Here is a 26,179-nt window from a genome sequence, read left to right as displayed (position 1 = left end):
TATATATTTCATTTAATTAAAGATTTTTTATTATGGTTGTTATATAGCTACAGCTACATTTTTTTACGTCAGCAGGAAAACCAGTTATATAGCTTTTCATATTTTTCACCAAGCTTTCAAAGTATTCCGTTCATTATATTCACGTATGATTCTAATAATTACTTTTAAGTTATATTGTAACAGTTTCTACATTTTTGAATTACATCAGTTGCGTTTCCTTCTTGATGTTTTTGTATTTGTAAATTTATCATGTTTCAAGTTAATATTTTAAATAACAAAAAAATAATAATTATAAATAAAGTTTATCACTAGAGGACAGGACCATCAAACACAATTTACTGTGTTATGTTATTTTCAAGCGATTTTAGCTCAACTTTCACTTTGAAAAATAGAAATCGAGAAGTTAAAATATGGATCACAAACAACATGGAGATGACGAAGGTATTTCAACTGGAATGAAGTTATTTTCCGAAAGTAAAGCAAAATATTCAATAGAAGAAAGTATCGGCCAGGTGTTAACAACAAATTATTTAATTGTAGAACGTATATTTAACGGTCTTCCAATACCCGACTTGAACACGTGTGCTCGTGTTTGTAAACTGTGGAACATTGTGTCACAAACTATTAAAAAGAAACGTCATGATATTTTTTGGATGTTTCAGGTACGCTATAGTAAATGGTTTATTTGTTGTAACTTAAGGTTCTTCGTAAGTACGTTAGTTTTCATATAGACATTGACACTAAACAAAAATAGCAAATGTGTTTGTGAAAATTGTAAACAAATTTATCAATATGTATCTGTTGTATAATATCGCTTCCTATTATTGTTAAGAAGACTATAATATAAGCATTAAGAATAAGAAAATTCTTGAATCATACTGAGCGAAAAAATGATTAAAGTTTAAGAAATTTCTGTATATCAACCAATAAAATTTTAAAAGTTAAAATCACTATAACTTGTTAGGAGAAAATCAACTGCGTTTAAAACACTTCCATTTACATGTTAATATGCTTCATTTTAGTATGAAAATATATTAATAAACTTTACCACATTTAGTAATGACCATATAATAATATGATTTTTACATATCTGTCACCCCCCACTAGTATAGAGGTATGTCTATGGATTTACAATGCTAAAATCAGGGGTGTGATTCCCCTCAGTGGGCTCAGCAAGTAGCCTGATGTGGCTTTGCTATAAGAAAACACACAAACATACATATCTGTCAATGTCAATGTTATTTTTAATGTTTTAGCTACTTTAAAAAGCCTATGTATATATTAATTAATTATTTATATTTAATACTTCCATGAATAAACTTTATAAATGACTCACTTTAAAAGATTGTCATTATAATCTTATTTTCATATACTTTATTTTTAAAGTGTATTTTTTTTATACTTAAAGTTCAATTTATTCTTAAAGATGTAGATATTTTTCATCTTCGTTTCATATTTCTTGGTATCATTAAACATGCTTTATTTTACATTCTTGACACATGTATATTTATCTTAAAATTTTTGTTCCTTAATGTAAAATTCTTTATAGTTCTTTATTCTTATTTTAGTTATGGATTAAAAAAAAACTTAAATTTCTAAATCTATTGCATTACACAAACTCCTTACAAAATATTTATATGAAAATGTGATGTTCCATAAGTGAAGTGCACTCCATTACTTATTTCATGTCATATTTTTGAACAGTATTAGTTAGAGTACTTAATATATCTAGTTTATTTTAAATTCTCTATTATTATAGAGACTATGTTACATTTTTAGTTTAGTAAATTGATTTAGGATTAACCTAAGTTTCCCCAGCTGATAAGAAGTGTTGTTAACAGCAAATGATGAAACAGTATATTATAATATTTTTAAAAAATACATTTAATTAGTTTGAGTTATTACCAGGTTGGTTTTAAGTTTTAAACTAAATAAGTAGATTTCTTTAATTAGAAGTTAATATTAATTGCTCTCAGTTTTCTTTACAAGTCTGAATAAACATAAGATAATCGTGTCTTTAGAATATATATCATGTGTTCTCTACATATAACTTATTCCTTTCCAGACATTGCTTTAAGATGTATCTTATTTCTATCAAAAGTTAATGGGTTGGAGGTTTTGAGCATTTTATTAAAACTATCTGTGAGGTTATCACCCCTATAAGTGCTTTAGCTACTCTACCTTATATAATGCCAGAATTGAAGTATTATGAGTGAAAATGATTGTCTAATAATTAAACTGATGTTTTAAATTCCTTTGCAGTCATTAAAAATAGCTCTTTAATGATATTGTCTTTTATAATGTGCTACTTGCACAAGTGTTAGTTCAATGAATAGTTCAAACTTATATTTAATTTGTATTGCACTAAGTTTCTCATTTAAACTGTTATCTGTGTATCACGGTGTAGCATGCAATGCTGGCAAAAAAGGGACCATTTTATCCTTTATGACACACCCACTTTTGAGAAAAGTAGAAATTTTAAAATCACCCTTTTTTTTTCAGGAAATAATTGGTTCCCCTCTTAAAATTTGGCCTCCAATATTGGAAGAGGTAATTAACTTAGAAAGTTATTCATCTTGTTAGAAAAGTGTAACTGTATTAACTGGAACTTAAGCTGTCTTTCCTTATAATCCTATTATCTACAGAATACAGCACAAAAATGAGAGGCTTTTATCATATCAATCTCACAAATAATTGTCTAAACTTCAATAAATTCACCTCTTATCTTTCATTTTTTCATATGATAAAATAAGATATCTTAACCTGTCCATATAAGATAATCTTTTAATTTCAGAAACATACTAGTAGCCATTTTTTTAATGTTTTCAAGTAAGTAAGTATCCTTTCTTAAACAAGAAGGGGCCAAACCTGTTTACATCTTTCCAAGTTAGACCTAGCAAGTGATTTGTATAGAAATGTATTTATCTCTGTGGTCTTGTGTATCAATAAATACACTCTAACTATACTACCTACAGAAGAGCATTGCTTTAGTAGATTGAGCAACTTATCCACCACTATACAAAGATCCTTTCCTTCAGTCATTCTATTGAGTGAGTTTCTATCTGTATTAAATGTATGATCTAAATTATAAATACATTACCAGATATTTGGCCAACTTATCAGTTGGTCCACACAATTCGTTAATACCTTATATATCCTCAGTATAGCTAGAAACACCCAAGATTTAGTGTCATTAACAAACTACAAATTTTCCCCTTTGAAGTGTCATTCATTTAAGAAATAAAAAGCAAAAGCTCTAAGACTCAACCTTGAGGTACTTCACTGGTAACAAGACTCCAGTGTGAGAGGGCTCCAATAATAACAGTCTTTTGCTTTTTCTCATTCATCCATCTTACAATTCAGTTAACTTTTTTTTTACCCTTACTGATGTGATTTTTGTAGCTAATCTTTTATGTGATACCTTTAACAAAATTTTGAAAATTTAAATATGCTTGTTAATCATCAGTAGGAAAATCTTACATGAGTGAACTAAAAATGTTTATTTCATATTACCATCTTGATCACTTAGGATAATTCTGGATAAGTAAAATAATGTATAACAATAAAAGTTACATGGATCTCCCACCCACTGGTAAGTGTGCATCCTCCCTGGATCTTCCCATCTTCCCAGTTAAACAAATGAAGCATTGCCAAATTAGTTGTTATTTTAGAAAATTTCTATTAAAAAAAATGTTTCATTTTAGATGTTAGTTGGAAATTAAGTTGTCTCATGTAATTTTATATTACTATTTTGATTGATACATAATAGTTTTCTAATATCAAATTGAGATAGTATTCACAGTCAATTATAGAAATTATTTACCTGATAGAATGGTTGTGAAACATATTTTCAGTTTTTATGATAGTGTCTTACAACCAGTCTTCACCTTCGTAAATATCGTCTCTTGGCTCTCGCTTGTCTAAAAATTTGAACACTCTCTCTAATTTCTGTTCATGAGAGAAATGTTACTTATATCCCAGTTTTCCTGAGACAGTCACAGTTTTGGCATCTCTTCAGCTACCTAACTGGAAAATGAAAATTGGAAATGAAGTTCCAGTTTACTGGATCTTTGGTTTAAAATTCAAAAACTTGTGTGAAAGTAGAAAAATACTTTATATTAATCATGATAAATTCTTTTTCTGCTTTCAAATTATTTCTATAGTTCAATTTTATGTTATTTTAAAATCAAAATATGTGACAAAATAACTGAGCACAATCTTAATATTTTATTCAGTCCAGTCTAATGTGTATTTAATGCAAACTCAGTCATTATATTTCTATAAAAATAGTTGAATACAATTTCAAGTGTTGTGAACATGTGTCTCTGAACCAATTTGTCAATATGGGTAGCAGTTTTAAGGAATTGTATGATTTTATTAAATATAAAAATTTGGTACATTTTATTTGATGATATTAAATTATACAATTTATTTCAAACATTTTATGCTTAAAATGCACATTTTTAGATGTGGATCTACCCCAGGACCCACTGGAGGAGGTTCATTTATTGGTCCAGAACAACTTGTAAATATGTGTCCCAGGTTTTTATCAGCAAAGTTTGACTGACACTCTTCTTGACTCTCACTGAGCTTTATGGTTATATTATTGTTGGTTCCTGTTATGTCTGGGTTTTGCTGGTCGTGAGAAGGATATTGCTTCTCAACAAATCAATTTGAGTTCTACAAGTAAATGGAAGATTGTCTTTAATAATAATAACAAATGTATGGTAGTGCATGTTGGTTATTGTAATTTGAATTACAGTATTATGTTGATGGGAATAATGCAACTGTATCAAAGAAGAACAGGATATTGAAGTTTTAGTTGATCAGTCTCTTAAGCCATCCAAACGGTACACTACTACTTATGTTAGAACAAATAGGATTTGGTAGTTACATCTACAGAAGTATTAAATATAATTCAAAAGAGGTTATAATTATAATTTCACTCTATAGGTTGCTAGTAAGGCCACATGTGGAGCATTGTGTTCAGTCTCGGGCTCTTACCTTAGCAAGAACAGTTAATTGTTGAAAAGGGTTCAGAGGAGAGTTACTAGGACAATACCCGAGAAAGAAAAACTGTAATACAAGGGCAGATTAAGTCCTCTAATAGATTTGTAAGATTGTTAAGGGAATTGATGGTGTTGATGTCTAATCGTTTTTGGTATTTAATAGTTGGGGAGATAGGACTAGAGGACATGAATTTTGACAAGATAGGAGTCATCTTCAGCTAATACATTTTAATTTAAAAACAGGCTAGTTGGCTGTTGGAATTGTTGGTTTCAAATTTGATGTAAGTGGGAAATTTAAGAGAAAGCTTGATTAATATGAACTTGAAGAACTAACAGGTCTCGTGTTGTCCTTAAATGTTATGTAAATTGTCCAGACTTTTATGAGTATTCAGATCATTCTATGAATAAAAATTAAACATATTTTGTGATGATAATTTACTGAAGTACATTTACTTTTTTTTAGGTTGCAGAATATAATGACGATGACGATGATGACATTGTGATTGATGCCCACATCAATTCAACTGATGATAAACAGAATTATGTTTGTAGCAGCAATGTTGAGGTTGGTGACCACTTTTATAAAATCCTCCATGAAGCCCCAGCAGAACCAAAGTTTGGATTGCTGTTTTGCAATGATCGTTTCTTCTTCAAACCTCACCACTATTTTCCAGATTTTGAAGTTGTTAATACCCTTCATCATAAGAAGAATAAGAAAATTCAGACAGAAATTGTGCAAATAAATCATTCAGGAAGAATGATATATAATACACCAGGTAGACCCATTTCCACAGAGTTTCATTATGTTAATAGGTTCATGAGTAATTTTTTTTTCCCATTACTGTTTTTTTTTTAATTATACAACATTTATTTACATCACTTTAAATAAAATTATTGAAGGAATTTTCATACCTTGACAAATGTAGCACAATTTTGAAGAGTAAATTTTGATGAACTTTGTATATTCTAGTTCAAATGCAATGGCTTAAATGCTAAAAGCTGGTGAAGTACAAGAAACCAACAGGCCCAAGATCTTCTACAAAAATTACATCATCTGAAAATATCCCTTGCCATATTCCTCAATTAATTTATCACAAATCTTGGGCCTCTTGGTTTGTGGTGCTTTGCTGGCTTTTGACATTTAGGCTAGAACTTTTGTAGTGTTGTACTATGCATATAAATGGTATTCCAGAAAATCTTTCATTGTCCAACCCACCTGACAAGCTCTGGTATTGAATGAAAGACCTTTTAAACAGTGACCTTTGAGGGATAAACAGATAGATATGAAATTCCACTTTTATGTGCCTGTAGTTTTGGGTCTACAATAGACAAATTGAAAAGGGTATGAAGGAAAAGGACAACTGCAGTTGGCATGATTTTCATTATGAATCTTTACTGACAGAGAATCATTAAAAATAGAAATTCTTCAACTCTAAATGTTCCAACACACTTTGTGACAATTTCACATATTCAAAGACACATTACAATAAGTAGCATAATAACACACACCATTTTTTATTCAATTTAATTAGTTATATACTTTGGCAATAAATATAATGCTTGCAGAAGATTTATGTTTAAGTTGACTTATGTTTGAAATAAACAGAATTTAACATTAAATAGGATTTTATTTATGTAATGGCTGTTTTGGATTTGAGAGAACTCAATGCAAATGTATATAAAGATTAAGCAAGTACTTAAGGGTTAAACTTGTTGATAGTTAATAATTCTGAAATATTAACTACAAGAAATTTTAGCAATAAGTACAACTGGATTCATTAAAATATGCAGTTTATGATGCATACAGGTAGGTATGCAATTTTTTAAGTGTTTCTGTTGTTCCTTTCATATATTCTGTAAATATAATGATATTGCAGTCAGTTCTGAGCAGATAATGTTCATGGACATTGTGTGATTGATGGCTATACCCTCTTTTTGTATAGTTTATACTGGAACATGACTGTTGTGCTTCATGTTATATTAATGTAACGTGCATGTAGTATTCTCATTATAAATATTTTTGTGCTTCCTTGAGGTGTATTTAACTTTAAATAACTGCTTTTCAGTAAAAATCTTTAAACCATTTATTAAACAAAAATGCCATTTATCTTATACAGTGCAAAAAAAATGCAAACACAATGCTATTTGTAATTTTATGTTTTACTGTCTGTTAGTCAGTTGCAAATATTGTGTTGGTGGCATGGTCTATTTACAGTTTGTTGCTTTCAACAATCCAGAGGAAAGCATGTTTTATGATTTCCAACTTCATCCTTGTGCTACTTCTGGGAAACATTAATGCTTCATCAACCTTACATAAAATGTTCATGCTCTATAAGATATTGAATGCCTATGCCTAACATTATTTCTCACTACATTTGGTGTAAGAACCATCTGTACCTATGATGGTAGGTGACTATCCACTATGATCATTAGATAGATGCTGACATGCTTTTGTACTTCACTCTCTGCCCAACATCAAGATTTTCTGTTGTGATTGATATCTGCAAGTTCAAGTGGTGCCAGATGATTATTCACATGGGTACCTCCGAGATATAGTGGTGATAAATTATTCCATTGATGGCTGTGTAACACTTGTTCATCCCCTGAGATGTATTTTGGGCAATCCCTGTTTGATTGATGCCTGTGAGGTTACGAAGCCTATTATGTTCCAAATGAATAAGGCAGTGGCTTGATGATGGCATGATCATTACAGTGTTTTGCTGTTGGTCTGTGTTTTGTAATGTTGCTGAAGTATAATGAAACTGATGGTGATGGCTGAAGTCCATCCCATGACCAAGGTTAAATTCTTGTTTTATGTCTTATCAATTTTAGATGTGTATGTGACAGGTTTACTGTTATGTGTCTATTGATGTTTATTTAAGTTTGTGATAGATTTAATATCAAATATCTATTTTCACATCAATGTTTGTTTAATTTATATTTAGAAATGTAAGTATTTTATACTGTTAAGTCTGTATTGCAAAATTCTCACCTATCCACTAAAATTGTAGAAGATTCTCAAATGAAAGAATCAACGATATACTGTATATATAAACACTGGTATATCATCTATATTACTGTGTAGGCTGAAATTTCTAGAAGCTCTCCTCATGCCTATAATTAAAACCAACACAACACTCTAAGAGACAATATGTATTGTTGGTTTGTTGTAGTTGGGGTGCTGTAAATCTTGATAGCTGCAAATGTGAGCAATATAATTAGTCAAGAACTCCAGATATTTGATCAGAAACATTTGTAGATTTCGAACATAACAAACCATTTAACTTTGGCAGATTCTTTTTGGACATTAGTATTTTTACGAAAGCATTATTTAACTTCAGTAGTGGAAAAATTCAGTGTGTGGCCAATGAAATAAGAAGAATACAAAGCTATCTAGCTCTCTGTTGGGTGAATTGTATCCACATAGACTCAAAATTAAGTTGCTCATTGTGAACCCTCAATTAAGTATAAAGGAAATTCCAGTTTAGATGGTAGAATCAATATTGCATGTAAGTTTGTAAAACTTTTGTACATAGATCATTATTTGAAATAACTGTTATTGTAAACTATGTTGTTGTTTAGATATATTAAAATGTATTTGTATTGAAAAAGAAACTGTTTGTATCAGTCTTGTTGGCAAGTATCATGAGTTGGATAGATATCAACATTTATTTAATTCTAAGTCTAAACTAACATCTAACTCATTTCAGGCTATTTTGAATCATAGTACGTAACATGTAACACTCACACTGATCATCATTGGAGTGGATAAGACTGTTTAAATTCTTTAACTCTACTTCTTGTTGCAAATCTTAGTGCAATGATGATTTTGATAGCTATGGTTATCAGATTGTTAATGTAGCTGAAGTTGAGTTGTCAGTCAAAGATTACCCCCAAGTACTTCACTGTTTTCTTTAGGAAGATAGCAGTGATTACAAAAGTTGGTTTGTCCTCATCAACATGTCATTGCTGAGTGTGCAGAACATGACTGTGGCTTTGACAGAATTGGTGATCATTCCTGTGTTATTGTATCATTTACTTACTTTTTCGATAGATGTTTGAATCTAACTTACAAATTTAGTTTTGTTAGATCTTTTGCTGTACACCAAAATGTTGTCAGCAAAGGTTAGTTTACAACATTTTTTTGGACTGTCAAAGCAGACTAGGTCCATGATATAGATGTTGAAAAGGACTGGTAAAAGTGGTGACTCTTGAAGCAGACCAGTGTTGTTAGTGGTCCAGTCTAATTGCTATATTACATGTTTCTTGATGTATCTTCTTGTAGTTAGTGCAGATGTGACCCATTTTACACACATTACACAGATAATAATTCTGATAATTTTGTCAGAGGAATGGAATATGCAGCTGAACTCTATCATAGCATCTTCCAGATTTAAAGCTATTGCCAATGTATTCTTGTTTTAAAAATTTTCCCACGTTGTGGGTGTAAATTCAGCATATTTTTTCCACTGTAATAACAACTTCATGGTTATAGGTACTTGTGATTCATCTAACAAGCAATCCTTCTAGCTGCAGCTATATCTAGGATCTTGACAATGGTATTTGTAGGTTGAGTGATCCTTCATGGGCATGAATAAGCATTTCATAAAGGCATCAGCCCATGTTTCAAGGATACCACTTGTTGCCCAGGTGCACTAATTTTCCTATATTAACTTCAGCAGGGTTCTGTAATCTGCTTAAAGGGGCAGATTCTTACACCATTGGAATCTGAAGCTCCATCATTAGATGTACCTTTGGCTTTATGTATTTGTCTTGATGACGAGAAACCCACTTGAAATAAAAATGTATATCAGAATGACTGATATGGGTATTAACAGTTTTATTGATATGGAGACAACAATGTTTTGACCTTCTTAGGTCATCTTCAGGTTAAGAAACGTTATGTATCTGTATCTTGTACAAACTAAAAATGGCTTCTAAACCTGCTTGTATTTGTAGCTCAGAAATGGACTGCTGTAGCTTGAGGCTGTGTTGCATTACTTCATTGTTAGTGTATGTGAACATGAAGGCCTTGCCTTAGTCTTTATCTGTGTAAAGGTACAATCATCATGATAAATAACTGATATTGCTACATAGTTCTTTACATGTTATGTGTCCTGGGAAGCTGACCACCTGTGGAGGGCAGCAGCTCTTTTTAATGCAATTTTAACATCTTTTATCTGGGCTTAATACATGCTTTCCAGGCTTTATTAACATTATTAAGTCAGTATGGGCATTCTTTTTGCAATTGTCATTTTGACTTTGTTCAATGGTGGAGAGATACTTGACAGCATGAGCTCTATCAGAAAGCTTGAGATTATTCCATAGGTTTCTAGATTGATTTATACCACTTTGTTTTTTAAGTTTTCTGCACAGCTCATAAGTAGATGCCAAGCAAGGATAGCACCCAGGGTAAGATTATCAAAAGCAAGGCTATACAGAAATCTCTTTCACATTGTTGCTCAGCAATTCATATTAGTTCATCTGCCGTTTAACAGTATGAGGTTTGTGTCTATAATGTGGAGAGCAGAATTGTAAACCTTTACTGTTTTTCACTTGCCTCCCAGAGGGAATGTCTGACATTGATATTTCCTAGATACGTAGGTATGTTATCAAACAGGTGAGACAGAAACCTCTAACCTTCAGCATATTTTGCTGCATTACATTTCATGTACACAATGGTGATTTGAATTTTTCTAGGTAGCTACAGATAAGTTATCTGGATGGTTTATAGCTTGCAGTGATTATTGTCCCACTGAGAGCTGTCATAGTGTTCAGAACCATTCAGATGTTGCTATTGTGTTGAATTACAATGACTATTTTTGTCAACGTATGTATGAAGTCAAATCCATTACAGGATCTTAAAGTTCAGTCTCTTCAAAGCGTGATAATATCATAAAATTCAGAGAGCTTCTCAAGTCAGCATTTGCTCTGATGCTAATAACACTGTAGTAACTTACCATAATATGAGATTAATGGAATCTGGGAATATTTCCTACATGCATCATTTACCATTTCAATATTTAGGCCTCAGCTGCTCTATTCGTCTCTTTTTCCTGTTAGATAGTAGAGGTCCCCTGCTGATCACATGATCTTCATTGCTCCTACAGGTACCTGTCTGGGTATTTTTTAATGTGTCATTGCTTGTAAGCAATTAATTAACAACCTGCTGTTCATAATTTCTGTTCCTCACCCTCTACACCCTAATAAGGCAGGCAAATGATGATGAGCCAGAAGCCTATTAGAAAAAGGCAAATATTCTTGAGACAAGTGCAAACATTGGCCAGAAGACTCTCCCACATACAAGAAGCTAACTTCTTAGTGCATGACCTTACATTAGTCAGCTTTACTTGTAACTGTTAGTAAGCATCTGCATGTTTGTTTCCAGCTTCCAGTAACAGTGTGGCAAAGTAATACTTGATGACAAGAAACCCACTTGAAATAAAAATGCATCTCAGAATGGCTGGTATGGGTATATCGCTTTTATTGATAAGGAGAGAACAACATTTTGACCTTCCTAGGTCACCTTCGGGTTCTCTCCTTATCAATAAAAGTGTTATACCCATGCCAGCCATTCCGAGATTCAGTGTGGCAAAGTGTCATCTCCTCTTGCCTATCTGCCAATTTACACAGCATGCATGGCAGTATCTAGTACAGCTTACATATCTAATTTGTGTTAATCAGTAATTGTGTATTCAGAAATTTATCCACCATAATGTTGCACACATTATGATACCTGTAGTTAACAATGAGAGTGATTCCTCAATGGAATATTCCCTATTGCAGATTGATGCCTGAAAAGATACTAAAACTAAACTAGGCTATCTCTGAGGCTAGTGATAATTTTATACCAGTATTTACAGTTAAACTCAGTGATACTAAATGTAATTAAACTAAACAACAGAGTTATAACAAACATGTGGTGACACTTTACTAAGTCTGTAAACTTACCATGATAAAACTAGAAGCAGGAAAATAAAACACAAACAAACATTGAGTTTGAAATAGAAAAAAAAAAAAAAAAAACGTGATTTATTCTAAACCCACTTAGTTGGTAACTTTGTAATGTGTTTAAACTTAACATGTGGCACATTGTACTTACATCTCTAGTGAGCAGTTGGTAATAACACTGTCTAGATCAAATGTATAAACTGTAATAAGTTTGTTTATAGAGATGTAAAGAAAACAAAAGGGAAAGAAAGCAGAAAATTTTAATACATTGAGTGTTACAGTTCTGGAACATACTTCTAAAGCTACCTGTAATATTTATTTACGTCAGTAACGTGTAAGAAGCTTTGATCTAATTGTTTCAAATCATACGCAAATATACAGGGTGATTACACTATGTAACACCAATTTTGTTCCTGGATAGTATGTGTTATTTCTTAATTACTTATGTTGTAAAAATACAGAAAATGGCCATTATTTCCTTTAAACTTTGTTTTTGTGACCTGGATAATGAAATTTAGAAAATTAACCTGTTTTCTACGTAAAAATGGGCAAATTTGCACATTTTCATTTAAATAAGGTCTGAATAAAACAACATATGAATCAAGATTTACATGTATTTATACTAAAGTTATAGAAAAAGGTTTAGAAGTGAGTAGTCTTTCGAGATTTGTGACTGTAACATGACTCACTTTCACGTGTCAGTCCCCAAATATAGTCTTCTCTCATGTTTTTGTTGTATGCTTCTTGGTAGCAGCATTCAAAGTTCAGTATATCTTGGTGGAAGCATTTGCCTTGCTCCTCTGAGTACACTCCCATGTTCTCCTTAAATTTATTGAGATAAGTGTTAAGAGTATAGACTTTCAGGGACACCCTGTAGTCCATTTTGCTATAGATCTTTACCAGAGCTTCTATTGAGATAAGTGTTAAGAGTATAGACTTTCAGGGACACCCTGTAGTCCATTTTGCTATAGATCTTTACCAGAGCTTCTATTGAGATAAGTGTTAAGAGTATAGACTTTCAGGGACACCCTGTAGTCCATTTTGCTATAGATCTTTACCAGAGCTTCTATTGAGATAAGTGTTAAGAGTATAGACTTTCAGGGACACCCTGTAGTCCATTTTGCTATAGATCTTTACCAGAGCTTCTATTGAGATAAGTGTTAAGAGTATAGACTTTCAGGGACATCCTGTAGTCCATTTTGCTATAGATCTTTACCAGAGCTTCTATTGAGATAAGTGTTAAGAGTATAGACTTTCAGGGACATCCTGTAGTCCATTTTGCTATAGATCTTTACCAGAGCTTCTATTGAGATAAGTGTTAAGAGTATAGACTTTCAGGGACATCCTGTAGTCCATTTTGCTATAGATCTTTACCAGAGCTTCTATTGAGATAAGTGTTAAGAGTATAGACTTTCAGGGACACCCTGTAGTCCATTTTGCTATAGATCTTTACCAGAGCTTCTATTGAGATAAGTGTTAAGAGTATAGACTTTCAGGGACACCCTGTAGTCCATTTTGCTATAGATCTTTACCAGAGCTTCTATTGAGATAAGTGTTAAGAGTATAGACTTTCAGGGACACCCTGTAGTCCATTTTGCTATAGATCTTTACCAGAGCTTCTATTGAGATAAGTGTTAAGAGTATAGACTTTCAGGGACACCCTGTAGTCCATTTTGCTATAGATCTTTACCAGAGCTTCTATTAAGATAAGTGTTAAGAGTATAGACTTTCAGGGACATCCTGTAGTCCATTTTGCTATAGATCTTTACCAGAGCTTCAACAAGTTTCGCAAAATGTTTGGCCTTGTGATTGTTCAAGAAGCCCCGAACCACTGCGACAAAGCTTCCCCAAGCTTTTTTTCCTTCCTGCTGAGCTTCTTGGGGAATTCTGTGCATTCCAGGATCTTCTTTATTTGTGGTCCAACAAAGACACCAGCTTTGACCTTTGTCTCAGACAGCTGATGGAAGAAGTCTCAAAGGTACTTGAAGGCTGCAGACTCCTTATCAAGAGCTGTGACAAATTGTTTCATAAGACCCAATTTTATGTGTAATTGTGGGAACAACACCTTCTGGAGGTCCACTGGTGGCTCATAATTAACATTGTGCTTCTCCACAGAGAACTTGGTCCATTGTGGCCAGTACTTCCTGTTCTAGTGAGCTGTGGTGTCCCTGCTGTCTCAATGGCAAAGATAACAGGAAAACTTGGTAAAGCCTCCTTGGAGACCCATAAAGAATTCCACCATTTTGAAGTCTCTGATAACCTCCCAGCCATACTCATCATACTTCAAGGCTTCTAGCAAGGTCTTGATGTTGTTGTATTCCTCTTTGAGGTGCACCAAAAGATATTTAAATTTTTAAAAGGTCTAAAATTTGTATAATATAAAATCTTACTATTTAAGCAAGCAAAAACTGTCCATCTTACCTTCTAGAGTGTTTTTGCAGTGATCACAGGTAAAATGAGGTACCTAGGGTTTGTCTTGATCCCTTATAGGCATGTCAAAATATGCCTTGTAGGCTTCACATATTTTAGCAGATGCTGTCACAGAGTAACCTTTTGCTCTTGTCTTGTTACATTGGCCACATATACAGCACAATGCATCTGGAGAATGCTTGCAGCTTCTTGATGCCATCTTTAATTAAATCAGATGGGTCTATGTGTTCACTTAGGCAGCTGGAACTAAACTGAAGTGGTGAGTGGTGAGCCCCTGTATCTACATATGTTACTATGGAAGAATTCTGGAAAATTCTTGTAAGTTATACAACATTCTAGAAAGTTCTTGAAAATTCTTGTAAGTTTGATAAAATTCTCTATCAGCTACTCAGCACTGAAACTACCTGGAATGTTCTGGAAATTGGGTAAATTTGAAAATTTTATACACAAATTTTCCTTTATATAAGGTCTGAATAAAACAACATATGAATCAAGATTTAAGTTTATTTATAAAATTATACAAAAATGAACAAAAACGTTTAGAAGTAAGTAGTTTTTCAAGATTTGCAACTGTAATGTAAATCACTTTCATGTATCAGTCATCAAATACAGTCTCCCATTATGTTTTTGTTATACACTCCCAGGTCACAATAGCAAAGTTTGAAGAGAGAAATTGGTATTTTCCATTTAGTTTAGGTATAAGCAATTGGGAAATAACACTTTCTGCCCAGGAACAAGAAAAAGTAAAAATTTTTTACATAGTGTTATTAAAACAGGCTCTTTAAAATGATGTCATTAAAACTGCATGTCCTAGGGAAACTAAACTTCACCAGAGACACATTGAAAATTGTTTTCTACTCACCTCTTGACAGAACTAAAAGTTATCATTTTGTTCCTCAAAAGGTTTCTGTGCATGTACCAAACCTTTAAAGAAACTCCCATTTTTTCAGATATAAATGTACTGCACCAATCTGTGACGCAATGACTTTAGATTATAGCCAACTACTAATAGAAAGGCAACACATTCTACTTGCACAGTACAAGCCATGAACATTTCTTGTATTAACAACAGCTTAGTCCATCCTTAACACTAGTAGTAATTTAGACATTTGTTTACAATATGAATTGTGGAATTTTTACACTTATTATTTTAAACTTTTAATTGTGGTTTGAATTTGTAGTCTTCCCACCCCCTTCATTTTCTTGGTTTACTAAAAGGAAGTTACAGAATTTTAAACATATTAGTCAGAACTTGTTATTCAAGTTCTTATAATTTATTTTGCTTTCTTCTCTTAATCAAATTTTGAGATGTGAAACACTTTGTTCCAGAATTTGTGACATGGTTTGTTTGACACGGATTCTCCCCAGTGTTTGGGCTTTAATAATCAATCAAACTTTTAATTGTTACACTAGTGACCAAAGCTGATATACTAACATTACTGAAAACTATTGATCAACAAGTTTGTGGATTGGACTTTGAGCTCACATATCAATGTCTCTGACACTTCTCGACATCCTAACACGCAATACTTGGAGTCGTGTTCTATTGTTTCAGTGGTAACTGAAAGTACTCTGATGGTCAGAGTACTACCATTTCACCGTAAGTGGCTGGTTTCATTCTGATCTCAGATCTGTTGTTTCCCACCTTCTATGCCTGTTGAAACTACCTTATCTTTTGATGATATTGTCTATCTGTTTTTTTATCCCCTGTTTATTTTCTGGTCCTTTCCTTCTCCACAATAAATAAGTCTTGCTACTTCTATTGTGCAGGTATGTGACATTCTTTCTTCAGTGGTTTATTGCACATCTCGGGCTACTTTACTGTGTGAACTGCTCTTCTTTTCCTTCTCCACAATAAATAAGTCTTGCTACTTCTATTGTGCAGGTATGTGACATTCTTTCTTCAGTGGTTTATTGCACATCTCGGCTACTTCACTGTGTGAACTGCTCTTCTTTTCCTTCTCCACAATAAATAAGTCTTGCTACTTCTATTGTGCAGGTATGTGACATTCTTTCTTCAGTGGTTTATTGCACATCTCGGCTACTTCACTGTGTGAACTGCTCTTCTTTTCCTTCTCCACAATAAATAAGTCTTGCTACTTCTATTGTGCAGGTATGTGACATTCTTTCTTCAGTGGTTTATTGCACATCTCGGGCTACTTCACTGTGTGAACTGCTCTTCTTTTCCTTCTCCACAATAAATAAGTCTTGCTACTTCTATTGTGCAGGTATGTGACATTCTTTCTTCAGTGGTTTATTGCACATCTCGGGCTACTTCACTGTGTGAACTGCTCTTCTGAAATAGTTTTCCTTTTCCATGTTCATTTTTATACCGTTTTGTTTCAATTCTGTACTGATCACTGCTTATTTTCTGGCATGTTGTCATGAATTATATTGGGTTTTTTTAGCTTCAGTCTCTTCAATCTCTCTTTTTTTTTTCAGTTTGGGAAACAAGTCTTCTTCCCCACATTGAGGTTTTATTTTCCTTAGAATGAAAACTTACCAAGTATGTATTGCCACTGAAACAGCTTCTTGTCATTTCCTCCTGCTAGAGGGTTTTCTTAGTTTGAAGTAGTTCTTTTCTCTCAAGCTGTGTCTAACCAATGTCAATGTTTGTAATGTATTTCTTCACAGTACCATTGTCTGTCCACTCCTTGTTTTCTCCGGTTCATCTGTGACAGTTTGAATTTTCAGTTCCAGATCTATGTACAGCTAGGGTATGGTTCTGTACAGGATCTTGTCTCTAACAAAGTGATCTCCATATTTACATCCTCAGGCTGTTGTTTGTCATAATGTTTTGTTTCATCTGACTGGCTGTGAAACATTCATAACATTCGTTATGACAACCTTCAGACAACTGAACTTTTGTTTCTTACATAAACCAACAATGATGAATTTGCTTTCAATTTCTCTTCTTTCTTACTTTAAACTTTCTTTTTTGGACTCACAACCACTACATTCAACTGCCAACCTCATGTATCTTAGGTGCTTTGACCATGGTTGCAGATCAGCTGTTTCACCCAGACCAGGTGTTTTACTTGTAGTGATCTTTACATCCTCTGGTGTTTCAATAGACTTGTTCTCATTCTAGGAATGCTTTCATTGATGCCATTGTGACTTTCTTCACTGCCAAATATCCTTTTTATTGTTCACTAATTCAGGTATATGGAACTCTTTCTGTGATTGTTCTAAGTCAGGATTGGTCCAGTCTTTTTCTAATTCCCTGGTCATTCTCATTTTATTTTTTGTGGTTTATATGAATCTTTACAGAGCCTGACTCATCCTCATCTTTGGATTCCTCTTCTGAATTCAAGGCTTTAAATTGTAGTCTACACAGACCTTTGACCAAATGTTCCTTGCACTATTTTTTTTTTAATGTGATATTTTCTTCGTGTTGAAGAAGATATCACTTTGACATTTTTACCTTGGATGGCTTCTACAACCTTTACCACAAGAATAGGTTGATTTTATTTGTAGTCTTCTCCTTATACCAAAAACTTGGGTCCTTGGAAGATAATCAGGTGTTGTTTCTAATAACTAACTCTTGTCTTTTTTCTTCATATGATTTTTTCAAATTTGACTGTCTTCTTGTCCTATTAAGGCAGTTTGTTCTTATTTTTCTAATATTCCCATATTTTGAGCCAATCAATATTGTATTTTCATACCATTAGATTTCCCTTTCTCTTCTAACTTTTCTCATTCCATTTAACCAATTGAATTAAACAACTTATCTGGCTGGTGTTTTCTTCTGTTGGTGAGGAAGGACACTTTCTGTTTTGTTTTTGATATCAACTCCCATTAAATTAAGATCTTCAACTCCCAGCTTGTATTATCTGTAACTGTTGATTATCCCTGTTACCCTTGGAAGAAATCTTACAAGGCAGGAATATTGACTATCATGTGACATGTGTCACATTACTTACAGATTGTGGTTTCATCTGCCTGTGATTTTTACCTCATTCCAGGCAACACACTCCAATTTTCACAGAAATAAATAACAAAATATGTTGTTTCATTATTTCTTTTTTGGAGACACGAAGAATCACCTCATTTATTTCTTTACTTTTATATTCTGTAGATAGCAGAACCCACTATATAGCCCATGTTGTCCCAGGGAATACTTCTCTTTATCTCAAAATCCACATAAAATAAGGATAACAGATAATGTTAAGCCTATTTGCCCTTGTCCAGTGCTCTTTATTGAGTTGGAATGTTTAGCAAGATTTGTCTTGAAAGCATGTATGCATACATGTATTAGTTTGTTATAATCAAAAAGAAGCCAAAACAAAAATAAGTTAGAAAGTAAAGATAAATAAATACAAATAAAGTTTACTTAACTCTATCAGTATTAATTATATATATATATATATATACACACACACACATGTATATACATATTTCATTTTCCAGGCCAAACATCAGGAATAAAAACAATTGACAGCACCACATGTGACTGTTCTCATGCCTCACTAGCATGTGCTGCTTGAATTTATGGTAATCCATTGCACAGTCTACTAGTGTGGGACCTTATGTAGATTTAAAGGTTCTTTTTTTTGTTGTTGTTGTTTGAACACCTCTCCAGAATTTTTCCCTCCTGTTTTCTTTTATTGGAGGAAAGGGAGAACTCTTGCTTCTCTAGCCTCAAGCCACTGGGAAGACTGATATGGAGTTCCTTTTCATGTTGGTGTAATCCCACTGGTATTAAATCAAGTGGACACACCTCTTGATCAGAAGTAGGACTTTATTGTTCACCTGGAAGTATAATACAGGCCATACCTTACTCTAAGAACTAGACCATTTCTAGTGAACATACATTATTTAACAAGCTGAATGGGCCTTATGGCCTCCTTGGAATGCATGTCTGGAATAATTCCTACCTTATCCTGCTTATTCTGATAAGTATATCTCCAATACTGTATGTCCTGGTTTATTTCCCTGCCCACGCTACACAACTACACTGTGATATACAGGCTGATTGAGCAGTCTTCATACTTCACCCATCTATGTCACACTTCATTATCACGTAGGAAATTCTTTTAACTATTCCTTTTGTTCTACTACTTTACTGGGCAAAGAGTATTTCTTGCATGGGATGGATAAAGTCTCCTTCTGATTGATTGTCCCATGAGTTTTCACATTCTGATGCTATGTTATCAGAAAGGAGCTCAGTTTTTACTTTCTTTTATCTACACTCATCCCTCTACCATTTTATTAATGTGGACTCAACATTTTGTTATGCAAGAAAAGGTGAATAGTGTTTCTGAAATTAACATTTGTCCTTCTCTTAAAATATAATTGAAGAGATACTCATATCTCCATGAAATTCACACCTATTCACCTCGCTTCTAGGGTGTTTTTTTAGTCTCATCAGTAATGAGAATTTGTTAATGCAATAAGTTCTTGCAGGATGTTATTCACATGGAGAATTTGTTGCCTTCCTGTTGGTGAAGGATAGTAGTCTAATGTTTCTCACATCATGGATTACAACAATGACATTAATATGGATATGATGTGAGTTTCATTCAAGGCTTGACCTATGCACAAAAGTCACATTTGCAGTGGTCTTAGGTGAAGTACATTTTCAGGTAACAGAAATGTTAATATTTCATTCAAGAAAATTTGTACAAGATGTTATAACAGGCCAGTGGGGGACATTTTTCTTGAAGAAATAAATTCTCAATTCAATTTTTCTTAATTTAACTGAAATTTTTTGAGCATTTTTATTGACAAAGAAAAGGCATTTCCCACAGTTTTTTAGCTTTAGGGCTAAGAAAAGTGATTTGAAGTCATAAGGTGACTGAAATCCATTAGCACACCATGAGGTTAACAGCCAAACACAAGAATCATTTAAGTCTCCAAATGTCATGCATAGGTACTCAGGAACTGTTTAGAACCACTTTGGTAGACATTGTGCAACAAGTTGAGTACAATATTATGCCTGTAGCTATTGTCAAAGTGTTTTTGTCTGCTTATCCTACTGCTGAATATTGTGATGTTTTTATCTTCCCTACTGAATTGCATGTGAAATTTTTCTCATCTCAATTGAAAGCTAAACATAAAAAAGTAATAAACAGAAGTACAGATGGTTGTCAGTTGCTTAATTAATGATACTGAAAATGCAGCTGTATTGATACATACTGAATTTATTCCCAGTTGGGGAGACCTTAGTACTAGCTAGTATGGAGACTTGAAGGTCCTGTATTTCACTTAAAAGTTTATCAATTAACAAATGAAAACTTGTACTGAAAAGATACATCCATACCTCTCTTTTTAGAAGTTCTCAGATGGAACATACTTTTAATATTCAACAAATTGTAGTGTAAAGATCCCCCTGGGTCTTGAGGGAAGTGCTAAAAACTGGCAGTTAAGATGTTCATTATGTCTATCATCATTCTTTGTCAGCATGTGAAAACTCTCCCAAAGTATACAGATTTCATTGACTGTTTCAGTATATTGCACACTAATACATATTTTATGTAAGTTACCAATATCATATTGTAAAGAGAGAGAGAAAAAAAACAAAAATAACAGCAATACTATTTTGCAATAAAAGTTATACTCATATGCAGTATAATAAACATCTTTTACTTTGTTTGAAGTTATAATTATCATTGTCCTACTGATTAAACTTTCTTACTCTAAGACAAGTAGTTTATAAGACGTAATTATTTAAAGTATAAAGTTTTGTTTATAATAACCCTGTATTTACCCACAAAGTAAAATGGCTTTTAGTTTGTCACTAAAAATCATACTTACTGCAAGATTTTGATGCAAGTCCACATCATGATAGACAAAACACATTAGATCTTATCATCTGATTGTAGAAAAAACTAAATTTTTAATGTAACAGGTGAGTTCATTCTAAAGGAAAATATTCCTTCATGACTTAAACACAGGATACATGTGTGGCTTTTCAATTGAGCAGCATGAGGAATTGAAAAACATTATTTAATCTTTTAATCGGCTACAGAGTACGCTTGTAAGGTTAACATTCTTTAATGTGCAATATGTATCTACATCTTTGTATAGATACCTGTGAACAGAGAAGAATGAAGATCACATTAAAACAGTCATATAACATAAAACTTTAATTTTATATTTTATAAAAATAATGATGAAATCAAATGTTCTCATGTAATGGATACATAATGGATGTTGAGATACATAAATTTCTTTCATTTTTCAAAAATATTTAGTTTAAAACACACTAAAGTAAAGTTCAAACTATGGTTAAAATATGAATTATATTATAAAATGCACTAACATTGTTGAACTGATAATGTTACAAATGTGTTACATTAACTCATATTTACTGTTAATATATTGTTTACCCATACATTTAACATCTCCAAAGTACAGACCACTTTACAGAATGTGGCTTTTTCTCTGTGTGTGGCTGTAAGAAATTAGATTACTCAGTTAGTTTAAAGAAATCTTGGTAAAGTTTCAATAAACTAAAAGTATGAGATGTTAAACACTTGTAGTTTATTACTAATTATGGAAACAGATGTTTGACGTTGCCTTTCTGATTCACACTTTAAGTTAGTATGGTTTAGTTGTTTGCTCATGCAAAAGATGCAATTCAGTGTTAGCTTCTGTTGCAGCTGGAAGAGTTTGTACAAACCACATTATAAAACACAGCTTGCAGTTTATGACCAAACATTATTATGAAACTTCACATCTGATAAGTTTCTTCCACCTTGAAGTTAGTTCTCCCTTCCCAAAATGTCAGTTTTCTTTGTTTTTAATAATTTTCGTTTTCTACTTATATAATACAGGTGGTTTCATTACATTTCCTTGTTGGATTTTTTGCATTGTTACAGTTTTCAGATTTCTTAGGTAACTGATTGTTATGAGAATACACTTATTAGTTTGAAGGTAAACACTTCCTTTCATTGTGGAATAATGTTTATCTTTGACTCTTAACTCTTGACTCATAGGTCATTCTGAATTACAGAACATGTATATGCATTACTATGTATTTGTGTGTGTTGTGTTTGTGCGGCCAACTTTAGGTGAGAGAAACGTATTGTATTTTCAGGTAACATATTGATTTGAGACTTCATTTATATGTATATTCATGCCAAATACTTCTGAGGTGTGATAAATATATATGTTATATATTCTTTCTGAAAAAATGATTACTTTAGAGCTTGTGTTCATGTTACAAGATGGCACCACCTGCTTTATATTGGCTCCTTTGAGGACCTTTATTTGCAGGTACCAACTTTATAAAAACAACATTGATATTACTTTCACAAATATATAACCCATTCATCCAAATTACACCTAAACAAGAAAAAATATTGACATTACTAGAAAAGTACAACAGATTAGTGTATAGATAACAATACAACAATTATTGTAACAATAAATGACTTTGTTAAGCTGAATAGTACAAAGTTCAGATTTCAATACATATTAATTTCATGATAATTTCTTTAATAATTATAAACAAATAAAATATAAATTTAAAAACTAAAACTTTCTATAAGTTAACAAATCTTTCCTTAGGTTCATCATTGCTTTTGTAAATGTATAGAAAATACTCAACAGCCAAAGCTATTTGGTAGTGTACTTTGATCAGAAGTTAATAATAAATATTACAATATTTTTAACTAACTTGTCAAGCATTCATTCAAGGCTAGCTACATAAATGTTTTTTTTAATGCTGTAAATCAAGTTAACTATGTAGTTTTAAAGTGTGGTCAAGTCAGTATGTGCACTTACAATATAACATACTTAAAATTTAATTTGGACGATATCATAGAATATTACTAAACACTAACTTATTGAAAACACTGCAGTGGTCTTATACTCTTTTATCTGAAACAGGAGGTTTATAGTTAACATTTTAATATTTTCTTTTGGTTGCTTAAGCACTTAATAAATACTTTTGTGTTTACAAATTTCCACTCTGCGTTTTAATAGTGTTTGCATAGTCATGGTTCACAATACTCTTATCTGTTACAGCTTGTTAAAAAAGTATTTTGTCTTATTTTGCAGTTATGAACTTTTTGGCTAGAAGTTTTCCCCGTTCTTGCTACTTGTTCGGCTGTGCTGTTCCAGGAATTGTGGGGACTCCTGTGGATTGGTCAACACCCATAGAAGCAGAAGCATATCCTGGATTCTCGGGTGTACTTTTACCAGACCTCCCTGGTGTAAATGTCTACCCTTTCACAGTTACAGAAAATAATCCATTTCTGGCCAGCTTAAATAAACGAAGGAACCATAAATCTCAGAAGATGGAAATATCACAAGTTACTGGCATACCTAATGATGCTAAGGTGAAGTGTTTATTATTATTTTTTATGGAAGTTCTGGAGCAAGATTGCCCCATCCAGGCACTTGTTGAACACTATCTTATAAAACAAGAAAAGAACATTGCCCTTGGAGGGGCTATTGTTCACGAACTGGGGTTTCCTTTTAGAGTAGGTAATGAATCTCGTGTCATTGGAGGGGGTGTAGCCTTTAGTGGTGAAAATGTTCAAGCTGCTTCTGTGATTATTGAAGAGCATGTAAAGACAATCAAAGAATTAGAAGTTAAATTGAAAAAATTGAAAGAATGTAATATTCCTGAAAAAAAATGTCTTTGTTTTATGTTTGCTTGCTGCGGAAGGGGTGCTTTGTTTTATCAAAAATCAAATGTTGAGGCTACAACCTTTCATAAAGTCTTTCCTAATGTACCTCTGTTTGGTGTTTTTGGAAATGGTGAACTAGGAATAAATTACCTGCCAAGGCAAACCAAAGAGAAGAGAAAGGTAAATCATGCAATAAAAGGAATTAGTGGCAGAACATGGCTTCATGCATATACAACAGTTTTTGTACTACTGTCCTTTCAAAATTAAAGTTAGAACATAACACCTGATATTGGAACAGTTTATTACAGAACTTTGGTTTGCCAGACAAGATTATGTACTGTAAGTTTGTGAATCTTTATAGAGAAAGGCAGTAAGAAACTCGATACTAAGTAGCTCTAGATACATGGTTTAATTTGTAGATATTTTTACATGTAGTACTGTTTCTTTTTAAGCTAAGAAATTAAAACAATTAATATTTTTTGAGAGAAAGTTTTCCTATTTTAATTTTTAGAAGAAAAATACGGTATTTTAGCAAATGTTTATTATTTCTTTTTACACATATTGGTTGAAAAACGGACATTTTAACATGTACATTTTCCCATTTATTTTAATGTTGCTTCAAAAATGATTAGAACATGTAGTTATTATTAATCCTTTGCATGTGTACTTTAAATGTTAGCAAGAAATAATGTTTAGTTGGTTCTGTGTATTGGAATATAAATAATAAGTTGAATTATATAACTAAGTGATTTAAAACATTCTTGTATAAAACTTTTTTCGCTATTTCAGTCTTATTTGGTTATGAATAATTTTATATAGTATATTTTTGGTTATTTTCTTATTGGACATTTTATGGTTCAGTGTCAGTACTAAGTTCTTCTTTTCCTTTACATGTGTTGCCCTCCTTCAATCATCATCATTCATTGCTGGGTCTTCTGTAACTGCTTTTTCATTCGTTTTGTTTTTTATCCCGTCTTTCTAATTCTTTACTGGCCTTCCCTGTCTTTTCTATCCAGCTTCTGGTAGATGTAATGCTCTCTTTATTGATTGGTTCCCTTCTCTTCACATGATCAAACCACCTTAACCTTACTTGCCTTGCCTATTAAGTCTTGGTACTGATACTGTACAAAAACTAAGTATTAAAGGAAATTGGATATAGATAATTCAGGAATACTTTCAGGAAAAGTGTTCATTATTTTTACATGTAAAAACATGATATAGAACAAACATTTAATGATTACAGAATGAGGACATTATGAATTTAACTTTTGTGTGTATGACAAATTGTTTTTGTTTTCTTCTCATGAAACTAATATAACCAAACTGTACTGAACAAGCTTTGAGTAATGAAACATGGCAGTAATGTTGTTTTTTCATTGCTCAGCTATGAGAAAACTAAAGTTATGTTACTATGAGATGTAATTCACTTAATTTGTTTCATGAGAAACTTATTTGTCTTTCATGGGTTGCATACATTTCTTTTTATACTTGTGGGGTAAAATTTATAGAATATTATAAATATCAACTGTTCTTTAATATCTATAACCTTATTAAAGGCAAAATACATTACTCAGTTTTTTAAGAATATTTTTTTTTCAAACATGCCAAGGTTAAAAAGTTAATAAGCTTATATACTTAACTGATTTTAACAGTCATCAAAAAGACATTTACCATAAATATACATAACAATTTTAAGTCTTAAACTTGATTCTAATGGTGTAAATGTTATGAGACTTAAGTGGACTAGTGTGAGTGATAAAGAATCAATAATATATTATTTTATATTGATATTTGCTGTTTGTAGGCTACCCTAGGTCTTTAAATAAAAAGGAGATTTAAAATAATTGAGTCCATTTTCACTGATCAGAAAATGGGAATGCATATATTTTGTTTATAATTTTACACACTTATATTTATGTAATATGGTTCAAGTGAAACCAAAACTAACTGTATACTGTTTTGCCATTATACTAATTTTCTGTATTATTACTCATCCCTACAAAAACTTAAAAAGATGGTTTTACAAATATCAGAAAGACTTAACACAGTTTAGTTCACATGGAAAAATGTTAACTAATTCATTCAGTGTTAAGCTAAGGTGTAAAATTACTTTGTTTTTTTATACGATTATTTAATTATAACTTAGTGTACATTGTTTTTCTGGGTACAGGTTGAACTTTATAGAACAAGTCTGAATTTCAGAAGTGG

The 26,179-nt window shown here is 32.3% G+C and overlaps 1 protein-coding gene across 1 annotated transcript; it reads left to right on the top strand.

The window, feature by feature from the left end:
* The first annotated feature begins 309 nt into the window (after positions 1–309).
* Positions 310–25,815, top strand: LOC143251007 (F-box only protein 22-like). The gene is made up of 3 exons (XM_076502281.1): positions 310–662; positions 5,473–5,785; positions 23,397–25,815. The coding sequence occupies exons 1-3, from the start codon at positions 411–413 to the stop codon at positions 24,236–24,238; spliced, it is 1,407 nt and encodes a 468-aa protein (XP_076358396.1). The 5' UTR covers positions 310–410; the 3' UTR covers positions 24,239–25,815.
* Positions 25,816–26,179: the final 364 nt, after the last annotated feature.

Source organism: Tachypleus tridentatus, chromosome 5 (genome assembly GCF_004210375.1).
Source record: "Tachypleus tridentatus isolate NWPU-2018 chromosome 5, ASM421037v1, whole genome shotgun sequence".
Lineage (NCBI taxonomy): Eukaryota > Metazoa > Arthropoda > Merostomata > Xiphosura > Limulidae > Tachypleus > Tachypleus tridentatus.
This window is presented reverse-complemented; position numbering and strand designations above follow the sequence as displayed.

Excerpts from the sequence above, each read along its gene's own strand:
- LOC143251007 (XM_076502281.1), top strand. The coding sequence starts at position 411 with ATGGATCACAAACAACATGGAGATGACGAAGGTATTTCAACTGGAATG. Across the intron at positions 663-5,472 it reads ATATTTTTTGGATGTTTCAG|GTTGCAGAATATAATGACGA; the intron begins GTACGCTATAGT and ends ACTTTTTTTTAG. Across the intron at positions 5,786-23,396 it reads AATGATATATAATACACCAG|TTATGAACTTTTTGGCTAGA; the intron begins GTAGACCCATTT and ends CTTATTTTGCAG.